We start from the raw sequence: 26654 nt of genomic DNA on the forward strand, positions 1-26654 counted from the left end.
CAATCTCCTTTTCTTCTACTTTTCCCCATTTCCTTACATGCCTCCTTCTCATAACTGTTTTTGACTCTTATTGTGACCTTCAGCCCTTTTATACCTACCTCTCTGTTTTCCCAGGCTGTCAACTCACTGATACTTTTTTTGTCTCACCTCAGTCTTGAGCTTGTGGTCAACTATTTTAGCAAACCATCATCTTCCACCTTTGATTCCCTTGTTCCCTTGATCCTCCATAATTCCTGCCCTTGCTTGACTTCAGCCCTGAATAACCTCACTTGCCTGCCTCTTCTGCTCCTACCCCTTAGCGGCTGAATGGTGCTGGAAGAAATCACAAAACCACACTGACTTCTCTGCAGATTCATACTATTTAATCTCAACAAAGACCTTGCTGCTATACAGGCATCCTCTAATTTCTTATTGAAACATCCCCACGTTGGATTTTCTGGGCCTTTTTTTCCTTTCCTCCCTACTAGATGATAAACTCCTTGAGAGCAAAGACTATATCTTATCTAAACTTTGTCTCTTCCTAGAATTTAGCATAGGACCTAGTACATAGTAAGCACTTAATAATAATGATAGTAATAATGATGGGGGCAACTAGGTGATGCGGTGGTGAATAGAGCACTAGGCCAGAGTCAGGGAGACCTGAGTTTAAATACAGCCTCAGATACTTACCAGTGATCCCAGACAAGTCACTTAACCTCTGTCTGCCTCAGTTTCTTCAACTGTAAAATGAGGGTAATATCAGCACCTACTTCAGGAGGTGCTGTAATGAAGTAATATTTGTAAAGTGCTTAGCACAGTGCCTGGCACATGGTAGGTGCCATATAAATGCTTATTCCCTTCCTGCTTAATAAATGTTGGTGAAATTAAATCAAGCTGAAGTAACTACAACAGGGTCATAATCAAGTTAGTGGCAAAGGTAGACTTAGAAACCAGGGCTTTCCACCCCATCAGAGTAGGTAAGGAACTGTCGAGATATGGCAGAGTAAGAGAAAGTTGGCTTCAGAATAGTCGAGGGGACTCAGCTAAGACTTTGAAGGTTCCTGAAAGATGAAATTAGAAGGCATTGGATAAAGATACCAAGGATACCTTCCCTACTTTAGAAGGTGGGGGTGGGAGCTTTATACCTAGGTGGAATCAGCCTCTTTAGCCTTGTTTGGACCTCAACAAGGTCCTTGTCGAGATTAGATAATATTGTAAGGCTGAGCTGCTGGTTACTACATAGCCTTCCCTACATCCCAGGGCCACAAACATAGATTCACAGTACCTCAGAGTCAGAAAGTACCTAAATGGTCATAGGATCATAGGCTTATTGATTTAGAGCTGAGAGGAACTTTAGAAACCATTTTGTGCAATCCTTCCTTTTACAGATGAGGAAACCAAGGCCCAAAAGGTTGAATAGTGGTTTTCTCAAAGCCATACAGGCAGTAAGTGAAAGAACCAGATCTTCTGACCTCAAACCAAAAACTCTTCCCAAGCAGCTGACCTTAGCAATGGGATCTAGAGGGCAATATTCAGAAAGCGCCACAGGATTTCTATCTGGAAGAGACCTTAGAAATAATTTCAACCACCCTCTCCATTTTATAGAGGCAGAAGCTGAAGCTTAGCAAAATAAAATGACTTTTTGTCACATAGCTCACAATTATCAGATCTAGAATTTGAACCCAGGACTTTTGACTCCAAATTCAGTATTCTTTCCATAAAGCCCCACTGCCACTAAAGAATATGTACTGACAGGATCACAGGGTCAGAGAATGAAAGCTGGAAGGGACTTTAGAGGTCATCTAGTCCAACCCCATCATTTTATAGATGGAGAAACTGAGGCTCAGAGAGAATGACTTGCCCAGGGTCAGATAGGTAGTATGTAACATATACATGCATATATACACACACACACACACACACACACACACACTTTGAGGGTGTATAAAGAGCCATTGAAACTACTGTGTGTGAAAAAACATGCCTGTGCTTCTTGGCTCTGCTTTACCTCCTCGGGCAGCACAACCTGCCAGGCTCACAGGGAGGGCCCTGATTAGTGCCAACCACCTGTGCTTGAATGGAGGCTCCCTTCTCCTCCCACGTTTGCTCCTTGTAGGTGCTACGCTTTCACATGCTCTCGTATAGACCTGTAGTCTCCCATTTAGAGATGGATTAGGTTAGGATTAGAGCAAGAGATGAAGAAAACTTGTGGAGGGGGGCAGGCACAAGAGTGGCAGTCTTTATTTGGTTTCTAGTCATGGATGTAGGGTATGAAGGGTCTGACCTTCAAACAATCTAGACACCATGGCCCGGCCTTTATTCAGCAATGTTTAACAGCAGTGTTTAAAGAGCAAATGTTTATTGAGCAAGACCTTGCATTGGGCACTATGGGGGATACAAAAATAAAGTCAGTCCAACAAACATTTATTAAGTGCTCACTATGTGCGTTAATTTGTGCTTGTAGCTGGGGATATTTGGCAGGAGTGAGGCCCTGGACTTATGATTTCCTTGGCATAGCATACACCTGATGTGGAAAGTCCTTCCATTGATGCATATCACCAACTCATCTATAACTCAGTCTTTGAGAACAGCTTGGGACATCGAGTGCTAAATGATTTGCCCATGGTTACCTAACTAGTATGTGTCAGAGGCAGGGTTTGAACCCTAGTCTTCCTTACTCAAGAGAGCCTTTTATTCACTCTGAAGCTCTGAAGTTGTGAATACAATAATGAAGTTAAACACAGACCTTCCCTCAAACAGCTGACAATCTCATGGATAGGGGAGAGGCGATTGACTACTGGAAGGAGGAGGCATGATAGGGACATAAAAGAGTATGATGAAATAAAATATAAGAGGGGAAAAGGACAGATTCAGACAAAATGCTCTAGAAGAATTTGAGGAGAGAGAGAGCCCTCTTGATTGTGGTAATCAGGGAAAGCTTGATAGTGGAGGTGGCTTCTGAGCTGCTTCTTCATGGGAAAGAAGGATTTCAACAGGCTGAGAATGGGGAGTGTGATTCCTGTCCTCATGGAGCTCACAGTCCAGTTGGGGAGATAAGGCATGGACACAACTAATTCTAATACAAGGCAAGTCAATAAAAATCCTGGTCAAGTCCTACAGAATTTCCTCATTTGGACACTCTAAGTCCCTGTGGCCTGAAGGAACTAATGGCTTAGCACTGGAAGGCTGTACCCTTGTGCAGAATGGCCTTGGGGCCAGTCAGCTGCTTTCAGTTCTGTCCTCAACTAACTTTCCCATTCCTTTTTGGGGGACAAGCTGGTGGCCAGCCACATGCTTCGTAACATCAGCAAGTCTCTGGCAACGGGGATGTCTAGCCCTGAGGACGACACTGTCAGACAGAAGCGCCAGATGACGGCTATGCACCTGTTTCATGCAGTGGGAAATGTGCTTGAAGCATCGAGGAACCAGGAGCACAAAGAGCCACTGAGCTCTGGTACCAATCAGGTCATTGTCACTGAAAGAGAGTGGTGAAAGGCAGTGCCTTTCATGGAGACCTCATAGGAGTTGTGAAAGGGTTTCATGGGATGGGGCGACCCGGAAACCACAGCGCTCAGAGCTCAACACTAGTTCTATGGTGGCATCAGTCAGTCACAGGCGAGGCACTGTGCTAAGTGTGGGGGATACAGAGAAAGGCAAAAAGCCCCTCCTGTCAAGGAACTCACAGTCTAAAGGGGAGATAACAAGAAATCAACTATATACAAACAAGCTCCATACAGGATAAATTGGAGATAATCAACAGAGGGGAGGCACCAGCTGGGGGTGGGGCAATATGAGATGGCAGTAGATAAAACTTTTACCAACAGGGAGTGGTGGGGGACAATGGACCTTCTTATTGCTTCTCCTTGCCAAAGTATCCATAAACCATCCTTGCTTTCACCCCTGTGGGAGTCACACTTGGCCAAGTCTAGCCCAGGCCAGAGGGGAGAATGACCGCTGTGAATCACTCTGTATTTCTGTACCACATCATTAAAAGCATAGTCTTGTAGGAGAGAAATCTGAGCCTAGGAAGGACAGATGGACTGAGCCATGTTCCCCTCTCTTTGGCAGGTGGTTGTGCAGCTGCTCAGTGCCCTGGAGAATCTACAAAGTGTCCTCTTACTGGGAAGGCCTCCTAGAGACCATCCCACCATACTGAGTGTACCCACCATCTCCATGTATATCAACAGGTAATAGAAGCTCACAGCATCCTCAGGAAAGGCCTTGGTCCCTCACTGAGAGCCCTTCACTGTCCAAAAGCCTATTGGGAGGCCACATAGTGTAGTAGAAAGGGTGTTGGGTTTGTAGTGAAAGGACTTGGGGATGTGTATTCATCTAATGTTGATTTTCTTCTTCTCTCTCCCCCTGGGGATTGTTTGCCTTTCATCGAGGTCAGGGTGCAGCTGCAAGGTCTGGATGGTGCTTCATTTCATCTCAACATGAGTAATTCTGCTGTCTTCACTCTGCCCAGCATTGCCTCTCTCAACTCCTTGGGGGATGATGATGAACCTGTGGACATAAGGGTGGGTGTTCACACCCCTGCCTTGAAGATTCCAACACCTCAGATTCCTTCCATATTTCCATTCATTTGTTACCCTACATGCAAATGACTCATGAGAAATGGTTTTCCAGGTGTCCATGTTCGAGAGATGCTGGGAAGAATCTCTTCTCCAAGCCTCAGGTTGTTCATTGGTAGAATGGAGGAAATAATCTTTGCATTACCTACCTCACTGAATTGTGTGAGGATAAAGTCAGATACTATATGTAAAATATTTTGCAACCCATAAAGCACTAGAGAAATGTCAACTGTCATTATTGAGTCCTGCTTCTGCTACTTACCTGCATGACTCTGGGCAATTAACTTATCCTTTCTGGAACTCAGTTTCCTTGTCTGTAAAATGAAGGGGCTGGAATAGATAGCCTCTAAGGAAGACCCCTTCTAACTTTAGATCTAAAGTCACTATTATTTATTTATTCATTCATTCCTTTAGAAAGATAAACTAGAATTGGTCCTTGTAAGAAAATCACAAGAACTCAAAAAAATTTTTTTTTAATTACTGGAAGAAATCAAGCTGGAATGAAAGAAGAAGTAATACATTAACTCTGTTTGGCCCTGGAAAACAGAACTAGGAAGTTGCAACAAGGCAAAATTAGGCTAAATAAAGGAAAAATTTCCTAACAGTTACAGCTATCCAAAAAGTGAATTGGGCTGCCTCTCCCTCACCAGAGGTCTTCATGCAGGGGCTGATTGACTCCTTGCCAGGTAAGTTCCTTGGCTTGAAGGCCCAGGGAGGTTGAAAATAGGAAAGCAGTCAGTGGGATCCCCCAAGGTTTCGAGATGCTTTTCATCTCACTCACCATTGCTCTGTCCACACTTGACTTAGAGGCAGCTGTGTTCAGAGCCAGTATTGTGCGTGCTACACACCCCATTCCTTTCCTTATTGTGGCCTCCTGCTTCTCACTGGGCCCTCTTTCTTGCTCCCCCCCCTTTCCCAATAGTTCTGTTCCAATCCCACAGCCCTGACTCAAGATGTGCGCCCAGCCTAGCCCGGCCCAGATTGCCTGGGAGGCAGTGTGGTCATGAGGTAGGAACTATAGACTAGGTTTGGGTTTAAGTCCTGTCTCTGGCACCAACTCTATATGTCCTCGGGAAAGCAATTTTCTCTCTCTGGGCCTCAGTGTTTTCATCTGTAAAATGGGGGATTTGGACTAAAGTGATCTCTAAGACTCCTTTTGGCTCTAATCATCGATGAATCAGTGGATTCCAAAGGGGATTTCTTTCCTGAGCACTGGGATTGTTGGGCTGGAATCACCAAGGTCTCATGCAGTCCTGCCTGAGAGACCAAGGCCCACCTTATTAGTGACAGCTATTCCTAAAGGGCCAGCTTCTTAAAGCAGCAGTGGGTTCCCCTTCATTGGAGGCCTCCAAACAGAGACTGGATAACCATATTCTAGAGAAAATTCTGTTGAGGTATGGATTAGACTAGCTGACTTCTGCTCGCTTCTAACTCTGACTTCCAATGATTCCTCCAAGTGTGATTATGATATATAGACATGGCTATAAACCATTTAGACTTGGAAGGTAAGAGGGCTAGGGGAAGGCTGCAATGGAGTAGAGAGCTGGGAAGCAGGGGTTCATAGCTGCCCACCTTATAAAATTATCATTCACTACCTGACTACCTGTGGGTAGGAGAGAGGGGATTACAATCACTCTCCCCTCCTTTACCCCAGTATCTAACCTGCATGCATCCATTCTGAATTGGAAGTTTTCTAATCTGGGCCAAGTCATTCATGCTCACCCCACCCATGGTCCACCCCCTTCCCTACCAGGAATTCATTGACCTGGTCTACATTGTCAGAGTAGCCCAGCAAAGTCTTAATCAGTGAGAAATCTGCCCTGGCAACAGCCTCTTGCTGATTCTACCATTCATCTCTTTCACCATCTGCCTCCTACCACCTGTCCTCTCATTACTCTCACCTCCCCAGGTCCACTCACCCAGCTTCTATTTTCCCATCCACCCACTCTCCATCTCACTCCCCAGTAACACCTACTGATAATTATTTCTGGTCCTAACAAAACTCATTCCTCATAATTGCTCAACAAGAGATAACTAGTGCAAGTATTGTTACCCCCATTTTACAGATGAAGAAACTGAATTCCAGAGAGGGAGTTTGCCCAAGATCATAGAGTTAGTAGTTAGGTCAAGAACCAAGACTACTTAATCCTTAAGCTTCATGGCTCTTTCTATTTGGGGATGCAGCCTTGTGTGTATTCTCTTCTTTTTAAAATTGTGTGTTTGCCTCTGATTCTTTTGTTCTGTTAGTCAGTCAACAAGTATTTATCAAATGCTTACTATGTGCCAGATCTGTGCTGAGCACTGGGGATTCAAAGAAAGGCAAAAACACAGTTGTTGACCTTTAAGAGCTACCATTCTAATGGAAAGGTACATACACTGAGTATAAATGGAAGGTCTTGTCTTGGCTAAGGCCCTGTTCTCTGCCCCTTCTCCCAACCGCCAGCCTCTCATGCTAAGCTAAGTTGGCCTTGCACTTTGATACATCCAGAACTGGGCAAGAACTTCAGAAAATCCTTGCCTGGTTTTTCAGCTTCTCCATTCTGTACTACCTGTTTAGGAGAAGGTTGTGTCCATGCTTTCACTGGAGGCCTGGCTGCCATTTGGAAATTTGAACACGTGTCTGAGTAGACTAGGAGGTGGGCTACCTAGATGGCTTTCCATCTTACTAGTTAGTTGACCAATCACTCCTTACAATCTAATAAGCTTCTTGGATGGCCCAGGACACCATGCCAACCTTGCTCAAAGAACTCACTGTTGTGAAGTTGGAAAAGAAAAAAAGGAGAAGGGGTGGGAGGAAAGGGATTTCCACACAGCCCCAGCCTATGATGGTCCATGCAGTTTCAAGTAGCCTAGACTATTCTTTTCCTGGTGACACCTCAGCATGTCTGGAAAGAAGGCTAAGTGTAAAGAATGAATGGCAAACTGAGATGGCTTACCTAATTGGACCAAACAAAAACCTTCTGTTTGTGGTGGTACCTGCTACCATCACAGAATTTTAGAATTGGAAGAGACCTCATTGACCATCTAGTTAAACCCATAATTGAAAAAGAATCCTCACTCCCATATGTCCACCAAGTGATCATCCATTCTTTGCTTGAAGACTTCCGATGAAAGGGGAATCCACTATCTGCCAAGTCAGCCCATTCCACTTCTGAACAGCTCTGATGGTTAGGAAGTTTTTTCTGACCTCAAGCCTAATTTTATCTCTGCAGTTTCTATCTCATTGTTCTTAGTTCTACCTCTTAGGGCCAAACAGGACAATTTGAATGCTTCTTTCATATCCCAGCCTTTCAACTATTTGAAGACAGTTATCACATACCCAGCTCCAAGCCTTTTCTTCTCTAAGATAAACTTTCCCAGTTCCATTACCCATTGAAGTCCCAAATGTTGGTAACTCAGCATGCTAAAGACATAGAGCACAAAAACGTTACCAATGTAACCCCAACCTACACTCCCTCTTCAATTAAAGCAACAGCTGGGACATGGGATGGAGCTGAAATCTGTTACACTGGCTCCTCCCTCAGCCTAGAACAAATATTCCTCACTTTTGGTTCTAGATGGTGAGTTTTCTTGAGAATCCCTTCCCTGCAAGTGGCAACTTTGATGTTCAAGGGACTGTTGGAGGCCTTCATCTGACCAGACCTGGGGGTCAGCTCATTCCAGTGAGAGATCTGAAAGACAATATTGAGGTAGGTATTTGGTTCTGTTTTGAGCATGTTCTCTGACTTGACAGTCAGGAGCTCCAAGAATGAGGTGCATTAGTCTGGTTTCTCACTCAAGGTTGGAATTATGCAAAAAAAAAAAAAAGCTTTGAAAAAAGTTCTTCAGCAGAGCCTCCTGAGAGGCAGAGATGTCAAAGAGCATTAAAGATGGTGAGAATATGCTGTCCTGCCCCTTATGATAGGCTTTTTAGACTTCTGCAGAGTGTTTCTCTAGCAAATGAAGGTAACCCAACAGGCAAAGCACCAGACCTGACAGTATGACTTGTTAGTAAATATTTATTAAGCTCCTATTATGTGCCAAGTACTGAATTCTGAGGCTACAAAGAAAGTTAAAAGACAGTCCCTGCTCTCAAGGAGCTCACAAGATTCTTTTCTGAACCCATGGATTTTGTAGTAACAATGATGCTTGGAAGTTTGCAAAGCCTCAAGATAACCCTAGAAAGCAGATACTATAGGTATTATCATCTGTATTTCACAGGTGAAGAAACTGAGACTCAGAAGAGACTTGCCCATGATCTCACAATTAGTAAAATGTCTATGACAAGGAGCAGCTAGGTGGTACAGTAGATAGAACACTGGCCCTGGAGTCAGAAGGACCTGAGTCCAAATCCAGCTTCAGATCAGACACTTGACACTTATTAGCTGTGTGACCCTGGGCAAGTCATTTAACCCCAGTTACCTAGGGAAAAAAAAGTCTGTGACAAAATTTAAACTCATGTGTTCCTGTTCCAGATGTGGAATACATTACGCTATCTCTTGGTCAGTCAATAGACTTCATAGAATTAGAAGATTTAGAGCTAGAAGAAATCTAGGTAGAGCCAAATTCCAGAGGGCCTTGAAAAGCCAGGTGGAGTTTAGACTCCTAACAGTTGTAAACTGGGAGCCACTTAAGCAAGACTCTTAACCTCAGGTCTGTGGATAGATTTCAGGGGGTCTGTGAACTTAGATGGGAAAACAATTACATCTTCATTTTCACTAACCTTTTGTAATCTTTTATGTTTTATCTTGTGCATTTAAAAACATTGTTCTGAGAAGGGGTCCACTGGCTTCACCAGACTTTCAAAGGAATCTATGACCAAAAATAGGTTAAGAACTCATCACTTGAGCAGTATTCAGGGGATGAGAGTAGTATGTTTAAATAATATTAGTCTGGCAGAATGGGCTGAGGGGTTGGGGAAGCCCCCTTTATGATGGGAAAAAAAATGATAGTAGAAATGACTGGGTCCCCTCTTCCCTGGCAAAGTGACCAATTTTCAACAAAGGCCACTCAGCAGCTCTAGGCCTTGGAATATCTGGGAGTAAGGAAGAGCAGTTTCCCTTTTGAGGCTTTGAATGAATTGGTCGCTTTCCTTAAGAAGACTGAAGCATGATACAATGTAAAGAGTGCCAGATTTGTAATCAGAAGATGGTTTGAATCCCAGATCTTCTACTTAATTCTTACGTAACCTTGAGCAAGTCATGTAACCTTGAAGGGCCTCCATTTTCTCCTCTATAACACAAGGGGATTGAACTAGATTATTTCTAGGGTCCCATCCAACTTTAGTGACATTCTCATCATTTTGCAAGACCCCATTAACCCTGAAACTCACATTCACTTAGTATCTCCTGCCCCTGGGGCTTCTTTCTCCCTTTGATTAGAGCAAGTAGAGGGTAGACAGTGGAGTATTCCTCCCAGATCTTTCATTTAAGGACAATATCAGGGACAGCCATCTCTGCATTTCCCACCTGACTGTACTCCTCTGGGCCTATCATATCCCTGCCTGCTATGTTCCCCCTCTCCCTTTCAATATGTTTTTAGGTGTTGTCTTCCTGCTTTAGATTGTGAGCTCCTTGAGGGCAGAGATTGCCTCTTTTTCTTCCTTCCTTCCTTCCTTTCTTCTTTATTTCTTTGTTTCTCTTTCTTCTCCATTGCTTAGCAAAGTACCTGACATACACTAGGTGCTTAATACATGTTTATCGACTGACTGGTAATCCAAATGTGTTGTCGTAAGAATACTCTAGACTCAGAAAACACATGACTGATTGACCAATGCTTTGATTATGGGTCATTCTCAGCCTAGACTACAAGTTTACTTTAGAAAAGGGGTTGAGAAATGAACAGGGCCTTCAGTAACCATTTCTCTGGAGAATCACATGAAGATAGAAATGGACACAATGGGCTATGCTAATCATAGGATTTAGGGAAGGAAGGAAACTTAAAGTCAAATCAACTAATTTGTTGAGACTTTATTAAGTATTATTTAACGAGTATTTTACGCCAGGCACTATGCTAAGTGCTGGGGACACAAAGAAAGGCTAAAACAGTAACATTTTCAACTGGCATCTGGATAGTTCCATCTAAATGCCCTGCCAGTACCTCCAAATCAGCATGTTCAAAACTGAACTCATCATTTTCTCTTCAAAATCTACGCTTTCCTTCCAGTTTCCCTATTTCATTGACGACCCAAGCCACCCAGACTCAAAAGTCTTTCTCACATCCATCCTCTCCTTTCCCTTCTTATTTTTATTATACTTCTCCCTTACTTCTTGATTGGATTATTGTTATAGCCTTGTAACTGGTCTCCCTGCCTCCCTCCAGTCTCTCCCTTCTCCTGTGAGTAGTCCCAGCCAGTTCCAGTTGGGTAACTCAGCTCACCTCCACCCTCCCCTCCTCCTCCTCCTCCCCCTCCCTCTCTCCTCCTTCTCTTCCCCTCTGGGGTTTACTGGCTGGATTTCTTTCTCAAAGACCAAGCCTTAAAACCAATTCACTCTGTAGCTCATAGATCAGACAACAATAGGTCCCTGCCCAAGCACCACTTAATGGCTATTTTTTGCGCCCTCCTGCCTCAGAGTAAATGTAAATAGTAACTGTTTCTCTTTTGACCAGTAACCCTGAGCGTCTTCCCCTCCCAGGTTGATTTTCTTTTTTATTAAAGGGGCATCCCTTGACTCACTTCATAAAGAGGCCTGTTCACTGAATGGACGTCATGTTACTCAAAGTGAGAACCTCAAAAGACCTTAGCTTAAAAGGGCCAGGGTCTCCCATTGCATCCTGGACCATCTCCAGTCATCCTGATATCTGGCCACTGGACCCAGATGGCTCTGGAGGAGAAAGTGAGGCTGGTGACCTTGCTCAGCCCTCCCTCACTCAAATCAAAGTCAGTTGCAAGTCACATCATCATCTCCCTGATGTCCTGGTCCTCTTTGAGAACGAAGGACAAACACAACAACAACAGCAGCAACAACCCTTCTCCAAGCCATCTTTCGCATAGCTGATGGAGTAATCTTAGGATCCTGTGACCACAGGACTTGAGAGGCACATGGTACCTTATAGATGATCTTCCTGACGCATAGCTCGAATCAAGTCACTCACATATTCAACAAACTTCAGTGGCTCCCTATTGCTTACAGACTAAAATATAAACTCCTTAACCTGACATTCTCCAAGCTCTCTTTCTAGACTGATTTCATAAACTCTGTGTTCCACATAGGCTGGACTACTAAATGTTCCTTGACCTTATCTTGTCCCCTCCTGTCTTTATGCATTTATTTCTTCATGTTGCCCCTCATGTCTGGATTAGACTCCCCCTGGCCCATTTGCAAAATTCTTTCACTTCATGGCCCAGCTCTTTCTCCATGATGCCTTCCCTGACCTTCTCCCCCAGCTGGAGATCCTCTCAAGCCACTCTAATCGACCTTTCCTATGTCCTTAATCCTTTTCTAACTTAAATTATTAGCCATCTGTATATATGTCTCCTCCCTACACCTAGAAGAAGTTCCTTGAGGGCAAGGTCTACATCATTTTAATCTTTATATACAGCAGTGTGCTGTATATGTTTAACAAGCAACTCTTTAAACCAAAGAAAGCATGTACAAACACACTTTTAGGTTCAGTCTACATTATGAACCCTCTTCTCTATCATCTTCTTATGTCTAGACAATCAACAAACCAATAAATCAAGCCCTGGTTTGCAGCATTTGCCTGTTTTTGAAGTGTAAATGCTCACACTGAAAATTTAACAATGGCCTCTGGAGCTTTTGAGCCTTCTCATGCCTGCCCCTGTTTATATCCCTAGTACAGAGTACAGGACCTACTACAAGCATTATTTGGACCTGATATACAATAGATGCTCAATATATATGCTGAACTGAACCACCTTTGCTCTTAGGTTTCTAGGAACTACTTAACATTTTAGTAGCCATCATGCCATTGTCTTTGTAGATAGTGTTGCCTCGATTTGCAAAATTAAAGGACACACAGACTGTGCTGAATCTGACAACTTCTACCACTTTGCAAGTGAACATGACTTCTGGAAATGCTTCTCTGGTGATCCACCTTGAGTGGGACTTTGATCTCGCACTCACTCTGTACCTGGGCTATGGCTACCACCCAAATGAGACCAACTATGATGTCAAAACTCACCTTCATCCAAAGACTAATCTTACAGGTATGTATTCCCCTACTAGAATTTTAGTGTAACATAATCATATGTTGATGATGGCTATTGGCCACATTCTATGCTACTGGGCAACTTTTTTTTAAAACATTATCCATCCTAAACCAGCTAGACAACAGCTTTAGATGGAAATTAGGGGAAAATACTTGAAGCTATTTGCTACCCAGAGGGGACAGCATTACCAATTCACCCCCTGTGAGCAGAGCTAGAATTTAGATCAATCATCACACCAATATATGTGTGGAATTGAATCCCAGCTGCTCCTAGGCACATAGCATTTTACTAGTATTTACATTTACGTAGCATTTTAGTAGCTGCCATGTCATTGTCTTTGTAGACAGTATTGCCTCTGTCTCATTGACCATCTACCATGTGTCCAGCTTTGTATCCTATACAGAGTGGGTGCACAGACAGCACCTTTCCTTTTTTATTCTTTCTCGATTCTTGGCTTCTCTGACACTGTACTCTCATGGTTCTCATCCTACCTCTCTCGCTATTCCTTCTCAGTCTTCTGTTCTCCGCTCTTGAATCCCTAGTCCCTTATCATTTTGCTGATTATGCCCAGCCAAGCCTCAGCTTGGGATCACAACACCTTTTGTCATCTTTCTGCCTCCACATGTGCTGAATGAAGGTAGAGAAAATCATGCAGCTATTCTGACTGGGTCCACTACAAATTTCTGTAACCTAACCTCAAATGGGCATTCACTGTTGTTAGGCAATCTTACTACCTTATGAACTCACTACCCCACTTTCCACAGTGGTTCTTCCAAACCTTTTTAATTCCTCCTTAAACCTCTGATGGCTCCCCCTCCCCCTACTCTCTCACCTGAGAACTTTGCCTCATTATTTCACAGAAAAAAAAACTGAGGCCATTCTCTGTGAGCTCCCTCTTCTCCCCTCTTCTTCATCTCCTGTCATTCAGGTGCCTTCTGCCATTTTCTCTTTCTTCACCCTTATCTCAGATGACCTCTCTGCAGCCTTTGACACTGTTGATCACTCTCTTCTCCTTGATACTCTCTTCTCTTTAGTTTTCAGGACACTACTCTCTTGGTTCTCCTCCTACCTATCTGATCCCTCCTTCTCTCTCTCCTCTGCTGAATTTTCCTCCAGATCATACCTTCGAACTGTAGGTGCCCCTTGGGGTTCTGTTTTGGGTCCTCTTTTATCCTCCCTCTATACTTCTTCATTTGGTGATCTCATCAATTCCCATGGATTTAATTACCATTTTTATGTTGATGATTCTCAAATCTACCTTTCCTGCTCCATCCTCTCTCCTGACCTCCAATCTCATGTCTCCAACTGCCTTTCAGACATCTCAAACTGAATGAATGTCCAGTAGACAACTTGTATAAAATATGTCTAAAACAGAACTCATTATCTTTCCCCCTAAATCTTCCCCCACCCCTTCTACCTTACCTACTACTGGAGAGGGCAACACCATCTTCCCAGTCCCTCAGGCTCGCAACCTAGAAGTTATCTTAGGTTGCTCACTGACTCTTGCCCTGCCATATCTACACTGTTGCCAAAGCCCGTTGATTTCACTTTTTCAGCATCTCCCAAATATGCCCCTTTCTCTTCTCTGACACAAGCACCACTCTAGTACAGGCCCTCATCACCTCATGCCTCAGTTACTGCAATAGCCTGCTGGTTGGTCTGCCTGCCTCACTTATCTCCCTAATCCATTCTATTCTCCATTCAGCCACTAAAGTGATTTTCCTAAAATGCTGGTTTGAACATGTCATCTCTCTACTCAGTAAACTCTAGTGGCTGCCTATTGCCCCAAGGAGCAAATATAAAATGCTCTGTTGGCATTCAAAGCTCTTCATAACCTAACCCACTCCTACGTTTCCAGTCTTCTTATGCCTTACTGCCCCAACATATCCTCTTCAATTCAGTGACACTGGCCTTCCATAAACTGGCTGTTCCATAAACAAGACATTCCATCCTCAGCTCCGGCCATTTTCTTTGACTATCTCCCATACCTGAAATGTTCTTCTTCCACTGCTCCAACTACCGACTTCCCTGGTTTCCTTTAAGTCTCAACTAAAATCTCAGTACTTACCACAGTGCCTGGCACAGAGTAGGTACTTAATAAATGTTTATTGAATAGAATTGAATTGAATTTGCTGGCAACACATTCTTCTCCCATCCTATAAATCTGGTTGTCCATGGCTCTTTTCTCTGTTCCATTTTCTCTCTCAACACTCTTTTCCCTTAGCTTTCCCACCTACTCCAACAGTTTCAACTAGTACCACCTCTAATCTGTATATCCATCCATGAGAAACTCTAGACCCCAATTTCCATCTCCTTGCTGGTCATGTCTACCTGAAATTCCTCCTATCACCTCAGATTCAATATGTCCAAGTTGTTGTTGGTGGTGGTGGTGAGATCAGGCTGTAGGCCATATCTATTCAGGAGCCTACACAACACACTCTTTGTCTCCTCGTTCCTATCAGCTTGGATTTCATGTACAAGTCTTTTGCTCTGATGGCCAAGAAGCCTCCAAGGAATTATTCAGTAGACCTTCCCCTTCTCCTGGGTACAGACTTCAGGGATTAGTGAAGCAAAGGAAATTTCCTGGGACAAAGTAGAAAATAGAGCCCTCAATCCCTGTGGTAGTGCAAGAAAAAGCTAAAATGACTTTTTCAGTTGTGGAGGGTCAGGGTGGTGGGAACCTTGCTAGACTGAGGAGGGAAATAAACATCCTACTTCCTGTTCCCCTCACCTCTGTGATCAGGGAGTCTGTCTCCCTCTGCATGGAGGTGAATGTTCCTTGCCTACTTCTAAGCACAAAAATCTGAGTACCACTGCATGCTAGGGTTTGAGCTTTTGGGCATATTCCCACTTACGTCTAATCAAAGTCTTTTGTAGGGGCAAGGAGATAGAGGATGTGCTTTATAGAGTTTCATGTGACTACTTCTCCTTCTTCTATGTTTAGACCTTGATTTGGGATTTTATGTCTTGTGTCACTTCCAGTACCTTTTTCTATACAAACAAGCATTCCTTCTTGTATAAAGCCCATTCTTAGAAATTATCACCAGGTTATCCACTGAAATGGTCTCCTTTAGGTCAACTGGCCACCTGGATCCTAAGTGCTGAAGAGCTGCCTTTTGGAGAAGGAACCTATTACATGAAAGTGATTCCTGCACCTGAGCTGGATCCAGCAACCCATCATGATGTCACTGTTAGTGTCACATGCTTCATTTCCCAGTGTGTATTCTGGGATGAGCTCCAGGAGGACTGGAGAGGCGATGGGTGCCAGGTGAGGGAAGTGGGAAAAAGGTATGCCCAGATTGTCACTTGGTTTCTTCAAACCCTTATGATGTCTAACTCACTGGGAGTTAGTGGATCAAGGCTTTCATAGACTTTCATTGTACCATAATTGACTTTGAAGTGAAAGCCTGCCTTGTATATATCATAGGCTAAGTAAGATAGGTTTCAAGATAGGTTGGATGGGTAGCCAACATTACTGATGGCCCAGTAGGTTGCAATGGCTATGGGGCAGCCCATACCCTAGAGAACTGAACCTGTTTCCTCATGATTTAGCTGATAACTTCTAGACCATCTAAATCCCATAAGAAGATGAAGGTGGTAGGAGGCAGCAACTGACTGGGGGTCAGGATCAGGGGCAGGGACAAAAACCTATACTAGCAACAGGCTGAAGTTCATGACCTGTCCAAATTTTCTTCTGCACATTTACCAACCCAGTGCTAGGATCTCCGCTCCAATCTCAGAGACTATAACCTGATTAGAGGGGGCTTGTGGAGAGGCTGAGAGTAGGTTTTTCCCTGGGTAGAATGACAGAATGTATGGCCTGCAGAACTTCCCCCAAACTGAAGCCTTCATCTCACCACATACCAAGTCATCTGACTTCCCTGAAGATGACTAATCACAGCTCATTCTACCCATGCATTTTACTACCTGTGTGATCTTAGGAAAATCTTTTCACCACTCTGGACCTCAGTTTCCTCACTTGTAAAATGAGGGAGTTAGACTAGATGAAACTCTGTGGTCCCTTCCATTTCTAGCTATATGTCCCTGTGATCCCCTATATCCAGAACACTGAAAGGTAGCCGAGTGGAAAATATTCTCACCAATCTTGAGAATGCAGGTCCTATAAAAGCAAAGTGCCCCAATTCCCTGGGGATCTATCTTAAGGTTTAAAAAGCTCTTCTACCTATGCTCAGCACTGCTCTAGCAAGCTGAGACCCCTGATCCCGTCCTGGGTAGTTAACATTCTGTCAGAGAAGAAACATCCTTCAGACACACAGACAAATTGGCCCACTGACCATCTCACTACAGCATTAATAGCTTTTCCTTTCTCCGTCAAAGTCAAGTTGAACCCATGTTACTCAGCTCAGAAATGAGATCCCCAAACCAAATGTTGGAAATAGTGTCTGAGGCCCTGAGTTTACCTACCAGCTCTGCTAATTACTACCTGTGTGTCCTTTAGCAAGTGACTTAACCTCTCTTTTCCTCATATGCAAAATGAGGAAAATGAACTATTTGACCTCTGAGGTACCTTCTAGCTTTAAATTTGTGATCTCATATCATTAATGAAGTGCTTTGGGGGGGGTGCTTTTAGGTGGGTTCCCAGACTACCCTTTACAGTACCCACTGCCTCTGCAACCATCTCACCTTCTTCGGAAGCACCTTCTTTGTGATGCCTAACATTGTTGACGTAAGCCAAACAGCTGAGCTCTTTGGCACCTTTGTGGATAATCCCGTGATTGTGACCACTGTGGGCTGCCTCTGTGTGTTGTATGTGATGGTAGCTTTCTGGGCAAGGAAGAAAGACATTCAGGACAATGCCAAGGTAAGTGGCCTGGGAGGGAAGTTTCAACTCCACACCAGGGACAGCTTTCTAACAATCAAATTTATCTAATAATAGAATGGGCTGTCTTAAGAGCGAATGAATTCTCCATTAATGGACATGTTCACATAGGGCTGGGTGAACACTTTTCAGGAGTAGTATGAAGAGGATCTGTGCAATAGGTAGGAACTGTGACACTGTGCAATGTGAGGTAATTTTTCTTTCCCCCCACCCCTGTGCTTTTCAATATTTTTTTGTCTTCTCACATTAGAATGTAAGCTTCTTGAGGGCAAAGACTCTCTTTTTTTTTTTTTTGCTTGTCTTTGTATCCTCAGCACTTATCACAGTGTCTGGCATATAGTAAGTGCTTAATAAATGACTGTTGACTAGACAAGGTCACAGATCCCAGAATCCTGACTAAACGAGGTCACAACCTGGAGTCCTGTCCAGACCTGAGATTCCATGACTAGGGGAGAGGCAGTGTGGTATAATGGCCCAGGCAGATACACAGTGAGTGCATAATAAATGCCTGTTGATTGACAGTGGATCTGGAGTCAGGAAGCTCTGGATTAAAAGCCTATACAAGACAGCTATTAGCTAAGAACTTGGGCAAATCACTTAACCTCTTTGAGCCTCATTTTGCAGATCTGTAAAATTGGTATTATAATAATAGCACCTACTACCTCAAAAGGTGGCTGTAAGGCTTAAATGAGATAATATATGCAAAGCAATTTTCTCATTTTAAAAATTATGGAAATACGAACTATTATCATTACTGATATTAGTTAGAGAAACAGGGTGATTCCTTCTTTTGACCATCCTCTGTGAGCCTGCTTGGTACTCTGGGACAAAAGAACACAAGCTGGGAATCAGCAAGCTTGTTTTCTAATCCAGTGGACCACTTAACTAACTGGGTGACCTCTGGCAAGATCCTTAACCTCTCTAGGCCTTAGTCTCCTTTTCTATAGGATGAGGATCACATTTGCCTTGTCTATCTCACAGGGCTGTTGTGAAGTTATAAAAGACATCCCAGATGTGAAAATATTTGGCTATGGACCAGTCAGGACTTCTGAAAACACAAGAAGGCAGTGTGGGGTAGTAGGTCTTTAGGTTGAGGCTAAATAACTGTTTGTCAAGGATGTTTTGGAAGGATTCCTGTTTGGGTGTGGATTGCACTGGATGACCTCTGAGGCCTCTCCTAGTTCTGAGCTTCAGTGATCCGGTCTCAGAGTCAGAAGGTGTGAATTTGGGTCTCAGCTCTGCTGCTGTCTTAAAGCTGAGGGGGCCTGCCAGCTCTGCCAGGCCCTCCTACCACCGACAGCAAGAGATGACTTACCTCTGATTGTAGTGCTGCTGGCCTTGGCACTGCTCAGCAAATGCTTTAATAACACCCCGCTTCCATCCAGGTGAAGATCACAGTGCTAGAGGACAACGATCCCTTTGCCCAGTACCATTACCTGGTGACAGTCTTTACTGGCCACCGACGAGGAGCAGCTACCACCTCCAAGGTAAAAGGGCCTTGCATAGGGTCGGATGGACAAACTCACCCCAGTTTAACAATGGATCAGAGTAGCCCAGCCCAGGAGATAGCGCTTGTATTTCCATAACTGTGATGTCTCTTATGAGTCTAAAAAAGAAACCATAGGATTAAGAACCGACAAACAAGCTCATCCCTAAAGGAAAGAAGTGAAGTTGTGGCACAAAACACAAAGAACAGTATTTATATAGTAGTTCTTGGGTCCAGATGCCTTTCCCTATCCTAATTTTAAATTATCAGTACCACAGTGGGGTGAAGTGGAAAGGACACTAAACATAGAATCAGAAAACCTGATTCTGGTTTAAGACCAAGCTCTGACATTTACTAATGGTATGATCATTGGCAAGTACCATCAGCTCTCTTGGCTTCAATTTCCACATCTATAAAACAGGGAGAAGAAGAGAAGAATACCTGTACTACCTTCGTCAAAGACTTATTGTAAGATTTAATTCAGCAAGCATTAAGTGCCTATATTGTGCCAGAAGCCAGGCTAGGATCTGGATATTCAAAGACAAAAATGAAATACAATCCCAGCCGTCAAGGGGTTTAAACTCAGGAGTTTGGAAAGTACTCCGAAAACCTTAAAGTGCTGTGAATATGTGAGCTGTTACTATTATTCTGATAACATAAAGTTGAAAGAAACAGTTGTGTGTAATACAAAATGTGTTAGACTCAGTCAGAAGACATGGATTTGACTCCTGGCTCTGATGCCTTTTAGCTATTTGACCATGAGCAAGTTACTTCAACTCTGAATCTTTGCTTCCCCACCTGTAAAATGGGGCTAATAATATTTGCATTCTCTACCTCCCAAGATTATTGGCTTAAAGTGCCATATGTGATTTATTATACTTTTACTATATAATTTTATAATATATAACATATTTTATAATATAATAAATATATTAGTTTTATATTTATTATATAATTGCCCGGATACATTAGGATCCTTCATACTTAATTTCTATAAAACTCAATACCAGTCAATACATATTTATTGAATATGTTTAATTGAATACCTACTATGTGCATATCAAATGCTATGAAGAATGTGAATATACAACTGTTCTTTTAGAGCTTACAATCTACTTGCTGAGGTGAGACATAGAAGTATTGTTGTTGTGTCTGACTCTTTGTGACCCCATTTGGGGTTTTCTTGGCAAAGACACTGAAGTGGTTGGTTTGCCATTTCCTTCTCCAGATCATTTTACCCATGAGGAAACTGAGGCAAACAGAGTTAGGTGATTTGCCCAGGGTCACACAGCTAGTAAATGTCTGAGGCCAGATTTGAACTCAGGAAGATGAGTTTTCCTGACTCCAGGCCAGATTCTCTATCCACTGTGCCACCTAGCTGCAGAAGGCAAGCATTCAGGAGAGATTTATTTATAGAAACAATAGGACCTTGAGCTAAATGGGGAGATGTCACTTCCAGTTGGGGTAGTGAGGAAAGGCTTCTTAGGGGATGTGGCACCTGATCAGGGCTTTGAAGGATTACAATAGGCAGAGAGGTGAAACAAAGGCATATGAAGTGGAGTGAATGACATAACCAAAAGGGCAGATAATAGAGTTTAATTGAAAATGGGATGGGGCAGGGAAGGAGTTGAGCTGTGTACCCAAGACTACAGAAGGACATAACTACACGTAACAACTAATCACCCCTGGAATATTTAGGGAGAGTCAAGACATAGCCTTGATGCACATTGTTATAGAGATCAGCATGGTAGATACAAGCCCTTTGAGAGTGTGAAGTCAGAGTGTGGAAATGGTCACAAAGGGCCCTTGTGGAGTGAATCTGCAGAGTCCAGAGGAGAGGGGATGAGCCTGTGTTTGGAAGAGGATGAGGAGGTGACTGGTAGCTGAGAACCACAACAAGCATTCTGCATACCCAAGAGAGAATGAGTACCAGGGCAGGGGCAGAAATTGACATATCCTAGCTCTACCTGAGCCCCAAAGTTAAATGAGTTTGTACATGAGAGTGTAGACTGTTGTTCTTTACCCACACTGTTCATTAAAATGTAAGCTCCTGGAGGGCAGGAACTATTTTTTGCTTTTCTTTGTATCTTGAACATTTAGCACAGTGCTTGGAAAAGAGTTAATATTTAATAAATGCTTTTAGATTGACTGAGGGATTTCAGTTAGTATTTGGGAGCAGTAATGGGAACTCTCTGATCAGATGACAAATTACTGAGCTGTCTGTGGGCTCCACACCCAAGATGTGCAAGTGCACCTAGGGCTAAGGGTGTAAGTAATGTCATTGGCAATAGCTTAATTACCAGTAAGTGTGTTTGAGAAGATCCATGACAGCAGAGGCCTGAAAACACAAGACATGTTCAAAGGATAATGAAGAGACCAGTTTAAGAATGCAGAAGTAGGGCTCATCACAGGGGAATGAATGGTGGTAGGGAAGGCTGCAAAGGTTGGTGACAGTTTATAAAAGCCTTAATGCCAAGTTAAGGAATTTATTTGTAAAGAGCCAGAAATGGGAAGCCATTGAAAGTTTCTGAAGGTAACTTCAGTAAGATAATCAGAGCAGGTATACTCCATCTAGTAGATACTAGTGGCAAGTAAGAAGGTATCACAGTAGTCTAGGCAGGAGTTGAACTAGGATGGTGGCACTATTTATGGAGAAAAAGTGATAGTTGCTTGAGACTTTGGGAGGAAGAATCTATAAAATCTGGTTACTGATTATTGGTTAGAATCTGCTATTGAGGAGCAGCTAGGTGGCGCAGTGGATAGAGCACCAGCCCTGAAGTCAGGAGGGCCTGAGTTCAAATCTGGCCTCAGACCAAACACTTGACACTTACTAGCTGTGTGACCTTGGGCAAGTCACTTAACCCCAACTGCCCCCCCAAAAAAGAAGAATCTGCTATTGATTAGGTATGTAGAGTGAGGGAAAGGTAAAAGTCAAAGATGACTCTGAGGTACAAGTCAGTGTGAATAGGAGGAAGGTAATGCTATCAGTAGAAATGAGGAAGTTGGAAAGAAGGGAAGGTTTGGAGGTGAAGTGAAGATGAGTTCAGTTTCAGACAAGGTGATTTTGAGATGATAGGACAGGTGGAGATTTTAGGATCAAATTTAATCAATCAACAAACATTTATTGAATACCTACTATGTATGTACTAACTGTTAGGGATATTGGGTTTGAGTTCTGGATCTGGTACTACTACTAGTACTTGACCTTGGTCAAATGACAACACAAGGATCTATCTTTAGCTCTGTGATGTTTAACATAAAAGCAAAAACAGTCCTTGCCCTTAAGAAGCTAATATCCTAATGGGGAAGAGAACACACAAAGAGGCAATGTAAGATAGTCTCAAGCAGAATCTCTCTGCGTTCACATTTAAGGACATTATCTAAGGGATCAATCTCTAAGATGACTATTAGAAAGAATCTGTTGGCTAGCAGGTTTGTAGAAAATGATACTATTGGTTCAAGTTCAAGATCAGCTCAAGTTTCACCTCTAATAGGGATTGTTTCCTTGGCTCTGTTCCCTGCCATCTCATCAATCTGTGTCTTTGGTCCAAGGATGCTTGGTTGAGAGGAGGATGACTCAGCCCAAATTTGCTATTATTTGTAAGGCAGTGCAAAGGGCAAACTCTGTCACCTTGAGGAGCTCAAAAATATTATTAGAGAACTTTAATTTGGATTTGTTATCATTTCAGGTGACAGTCACCCTTTATGGGCTGGAAGGAGAAAGTGAGCCTCACCATTTATCAGACCCAGATAGCCCAGTCTTTGAGCGAGGGGGTGTGGACATTTTTTTGCTGGCTACTCTCTTTCCACTCGGGGAACTGCAGAGCATCCGACTGTGGCATGACAGCTCTGGAGACAGGCCATCCTGGTAAGCTCATGCAGGGCAGTCAGAGCCCAGGGAGTCTAGTGGAATGAATAAGCAAGAAGTCAACAGACCTTGTCTCTGCCAAGTTTTCCTATCTACAAAATGGGGATAACATCTGCTGTAAAGATCACAACTTTTACCTCCCACAGACACTAAAAAACTAAATGAGATAATGTTCTGAAGTCCCAAGGTCTATGGTGAAAGCACTTCAGGGTATTCATAACATTCTTTTCTTCTTTTTCCTGTATAGGCCTAAAGGGGCCAGGTTCATGGTTATAGATGCTATGGTTATAAATATAGAAAGGCAAATATTCCTGATATCCCTCCTGATCTCTGTGCTGGCCACAAAGTACTGGGGAGATGTCCAGTTAGTGTAACAAAAAGAATGCTAGATTTCGAGCCAAAGGAACTGGATTCTTGTCCAGCTCCATCCCTTGCCACCTGTGTGATTTTGGTCAAGTAACCTAATCTCTCTGGGCCACAGGTTCCTTACCCATAAAATGAGGAGGTTGTACTAAATGACCTGCAAGATTACTTCCAATTCTAAGTGTATGATTCTACGACTTCAGAATATAGGATATAGAATGCCAGAGGTGGGAGGGGCCTTCAAGCATAGAATGGCAGAGCTAGAAGGAGTCATTGAACGTCAATTTCCAGACCTGGGACAAACGTATAACATGAAAGGTGAGATAATATAGTCCAGTCTCTTCGTTTTACAAACAGAGAAACAAATCCAGGGAAGGGGAATTTGGATTGTGTAGGTAAGAAATGGAAGCAGGGGGGCCAGTTAGGAAGGCAGCTTATATAGGAGTCCTGGCACCAGCTAAAACCAAAACATCACACAGTCAGAGTGGAAAGGGACCTCATAGCAGAGTGAGTCCAATGGGTTCCTAAATAATGTAGAAGGGAAAAAAAAACCTATTAATATTGTGCTCTATGTTGTAGGCATAAGTCTGCCAGAAATAATTTTTTATCAATTTATCATTATTTAAGCAGTTAGGTGGCATGATAGAGTACAGGATATGGAGCTACAAATCCTGCCTCAGATATGGAGCTATGTACCCTTGTTCAATTCACTTAAACTCCGTGCCTCAGTTTGTTGTTCTTGTTCAGTCATTTCAGTTGTGTTTGACTCTTTATGACCCCATTTAGGATTTCTTGGCAAAGATACTAGAGTGATTTGCCATTTCCTTCTCCAGCTCATTTACAGATGAGGAAACCGAGGCAAACAAGATCATGAACAGTTGGACATGATTGAAACAACTGAACAACAACAAAATGAGAATAATAATAATAACACCTACCTCACAGGGTTATTGTGAAGACTGAATAATATATAAAGCCCATTGCAAACTGTAAAACTCTATGTAAATTGTATTGTTATTATTATTCTAATCCAGGCATTGTTTTGCTTAAAGAGACAATTGCCTAAATTGACATAGACCCATCATGCCCTCCGATGTCTCTCTTTCCCCAAGATAATCTGAAGTAATATTTATGAGATTCTTGAACATAGGAACATTTCACAACATGATGGAACATAATTACACAACTCAGAACACAGTAAAAGTTAATATATTACTTCATCGATCCATAACAATAGATCCATAACAATTATGGAGAATCCTTTTCCTAAAACCACACAATCTCTGTATGAACTGTCAAGAGCAGTTAACAGAAATAAGACAAAGAGATCTCTCTCTGACCAACACCCTAATACCTTCTGGGAAAGGGAGGAGGCAATGATTTCAACTAGAGATGAACTTTTCCTCTTTCTAAGTCTGGTTACCACCTCTAACTCATTTTCCTGAGCCTTTATTTTCCTTCTTCAAGGAGATACACTTTCCTAAAAGTAAGGGATTATATGAAAGAAAGCAGATTTCAGTGGAGGGCATCATTCCTTAAAAAGTTTGATTAAGTACTGATAAAGTTTCCTTGTTTATTTCTTAATATTTTTCAATTGAACTGAAAAAGAGGCTCCAATATGCTTCAATGTGCCCATAACTTAGGCACATTACCTGATTCTATTGTCTTCTCACCCAGCACCAAGACTATCTGTTCAGTTGTCATCTATCCATAGTTCAACTCTGGTTGTAGAGCTAAATCAGGGCACTTGGTCTCCACTGGAACACCTCCAACTTCCTAATCTGTAAAATTAAAGGATGAATAAATAATCCTATTTTTTCTCTTCTACATTGTGTATACAAATGCCTGTTCTATTTGGTTTTGGTTAAATTCAGAATAAAAATAAAAATTGATTTGGAGAAATAAAATAAAATAAAGGTATAACTAAGTGATCTGACTCCCAAGGTTTAGTGCTTTTTTTATGACACCAGAAAGAGATCTTTAGAACCAGAGCAGGAAAAGTTGTCCCTCTTATGATTTGTAGGCAGGTCCAGAAATATAAGTCTTAAGATATAAAGTCATTGTACCCGTGGTGAATAGTGGGACAGGCTTTCAGCCTTCATCCCCTGTGTGGGAACACTAGACCTATTTCCCTGTTCTTTGTGGTCCAAATCACTGGTAGATTAGAATTTGTCACCTGGTAAGTGTGTTGGCACCCTGGCTTAGTGCCAAACACATAATTGCCAGTTTCAGAGGGCCTTTCCATGTCAGCATACTTGTTGAAATTTAGCCATCAAGAGGAGCTGATATGGTAGAAAGAGTGTTGGACTCTGAATTCAGAAGACCTGGGTTTGAGTCCTTGCTCTGCTACTAGTACTTGACTTTGGTCCAGTAACAACGCATGGATCTATCTTTAGTTCTGTGATGTTTAACGTTTTTTGTCAATTACTTGGATGAAAGAAGGTATGTATAGATGACAAGCTTTTATGAAATATGCTGATAACACAAAGCTGGAAAAGATACTTTGTTGGTTGAAAGTATTAGAGTCTGAAAAGATTGCAATAGGCTAGACTAGAGGGCTGAATGTAGTAAGACAAAATCTGAAAGAATTGTATAGTCCTACAACTCAAGGTTAAATACAAATCAACTTCAAAAGTACAAAGTTGGGGAGGCAGGGCCAGATAAGAGTTACTGTTAAAAACTTTGGAATGTTTTAGTGGACTGCAAGCTCAATGACAACAATTTTATTAAGAGGCATAATGTCCAAAACAAGTAAGACATGAGTCTGTGATTCTAAGAAGAGAATGGGAGACGATATGGAAAGTTTGTGAAGTTTACAATGGAGAAGGAGGAGCTCCTTGTAAAGGCTGACTTCTATTTTCTTAATAGAGTATAAGATACAGTCTTTTGCTGAGAGGAAGGAACCAGAAAATGTTTGGGAAGCTTGAGACGAGATGGGAAGGTTTAGAATGGCCATTGTGGAGAGTATGATAGAGCTAGCCAAAAGATGAATGGCTTCCTTAGGAGGTACCAGGTTTCCTCTCTGCCCCACCCCACCCTACCCCACCCTACCCCATCCCACTAAGTGAAGGCTGGATGAATCCTTGTTGATGTTATAGTGGGACTTCTTATTCAAGGTTTGACTAGATAGGCTCTGAGGTCCTTTCTAACTATGAGATTCTGTGATTCTCTCAGTCTCAGCTTTCTAATCTGTAAAATGGGGGTACTAATATTTTTACTTCCCACCTCATACGGTTATGGTGAAAGCATTTTATAAACTACTCCCTGTGTGTGGCCAAACTATACTACAAAATGTTAAATCTTAATTATAGGAGAAAAAATTCTTGGTCTCTTGTTTTAGGATTGTTTCTTCCAGGGATTGGACCAACTAATGAAGTCCCTCTGTATAGCCC

General features: G+C 42.6%; 1 protein-coding gene across 1 annotated transcript in view; it reads left to right on the forward strand.

Annotated features, from left to right (window-relative positions):
- Window positions 1-26654, forward strand: part of LOC110212636 (polycystin-1-like protein 2) — a 98380-nt gene that overhangs the window by 16071 nt on the left and 55655 nt on the right. Inside the window, exons 8-16 of the mRNA XM_020992655.2 lie at window positions 3256-3444; window positions 4048-4166; window positions 4373-4499; window positions 8111-8242; window positions 12477-12702; window positions 15780-15973; window positions 17297-17527; window positions 18931-19032; window positions 22721-22899. Of these exons, the coding sequence (XP_020848314.2) occupies window positions 3256-3444; window positions 4048-4166; window positions 4373-4499; window positions 8111-8242; window positions 12477-12702; window positions 15780-15973; window positions 17297-17527; window positions 18931-19032; window positions 22721-22899 (1499 nt within the window). The remainder of the gene's footprint in view (window positions 1-3255; window positions 3445-4047; window positions 4167-4372; window positions 4500-8110; window positions 8243-12476; window positions 12703-15779; window positions 15974-17296; window positions 17528-18930; window positions 19033-22720; window positions 22900-26654) is intronic.

Source organism: Phascolarctos cinereus, unplaced genomic scaffold, assembly GCF_003287225.1.
Source record: "Phascolarctos cinereus isolate Bilbo 61053 unplaced genomic scaffold, phaCin_HiC Scaffold_2;HRSCAF=192, whole genome shotgun sequence".
NCBI classification, from domain to species: domain Eukaryota; kingdom Metazoa; phylum Chordata; class Mammalia; order Diprotodontia; family Phascolarctidae; genus Phascolarctos; species Phascolarctos cinereus.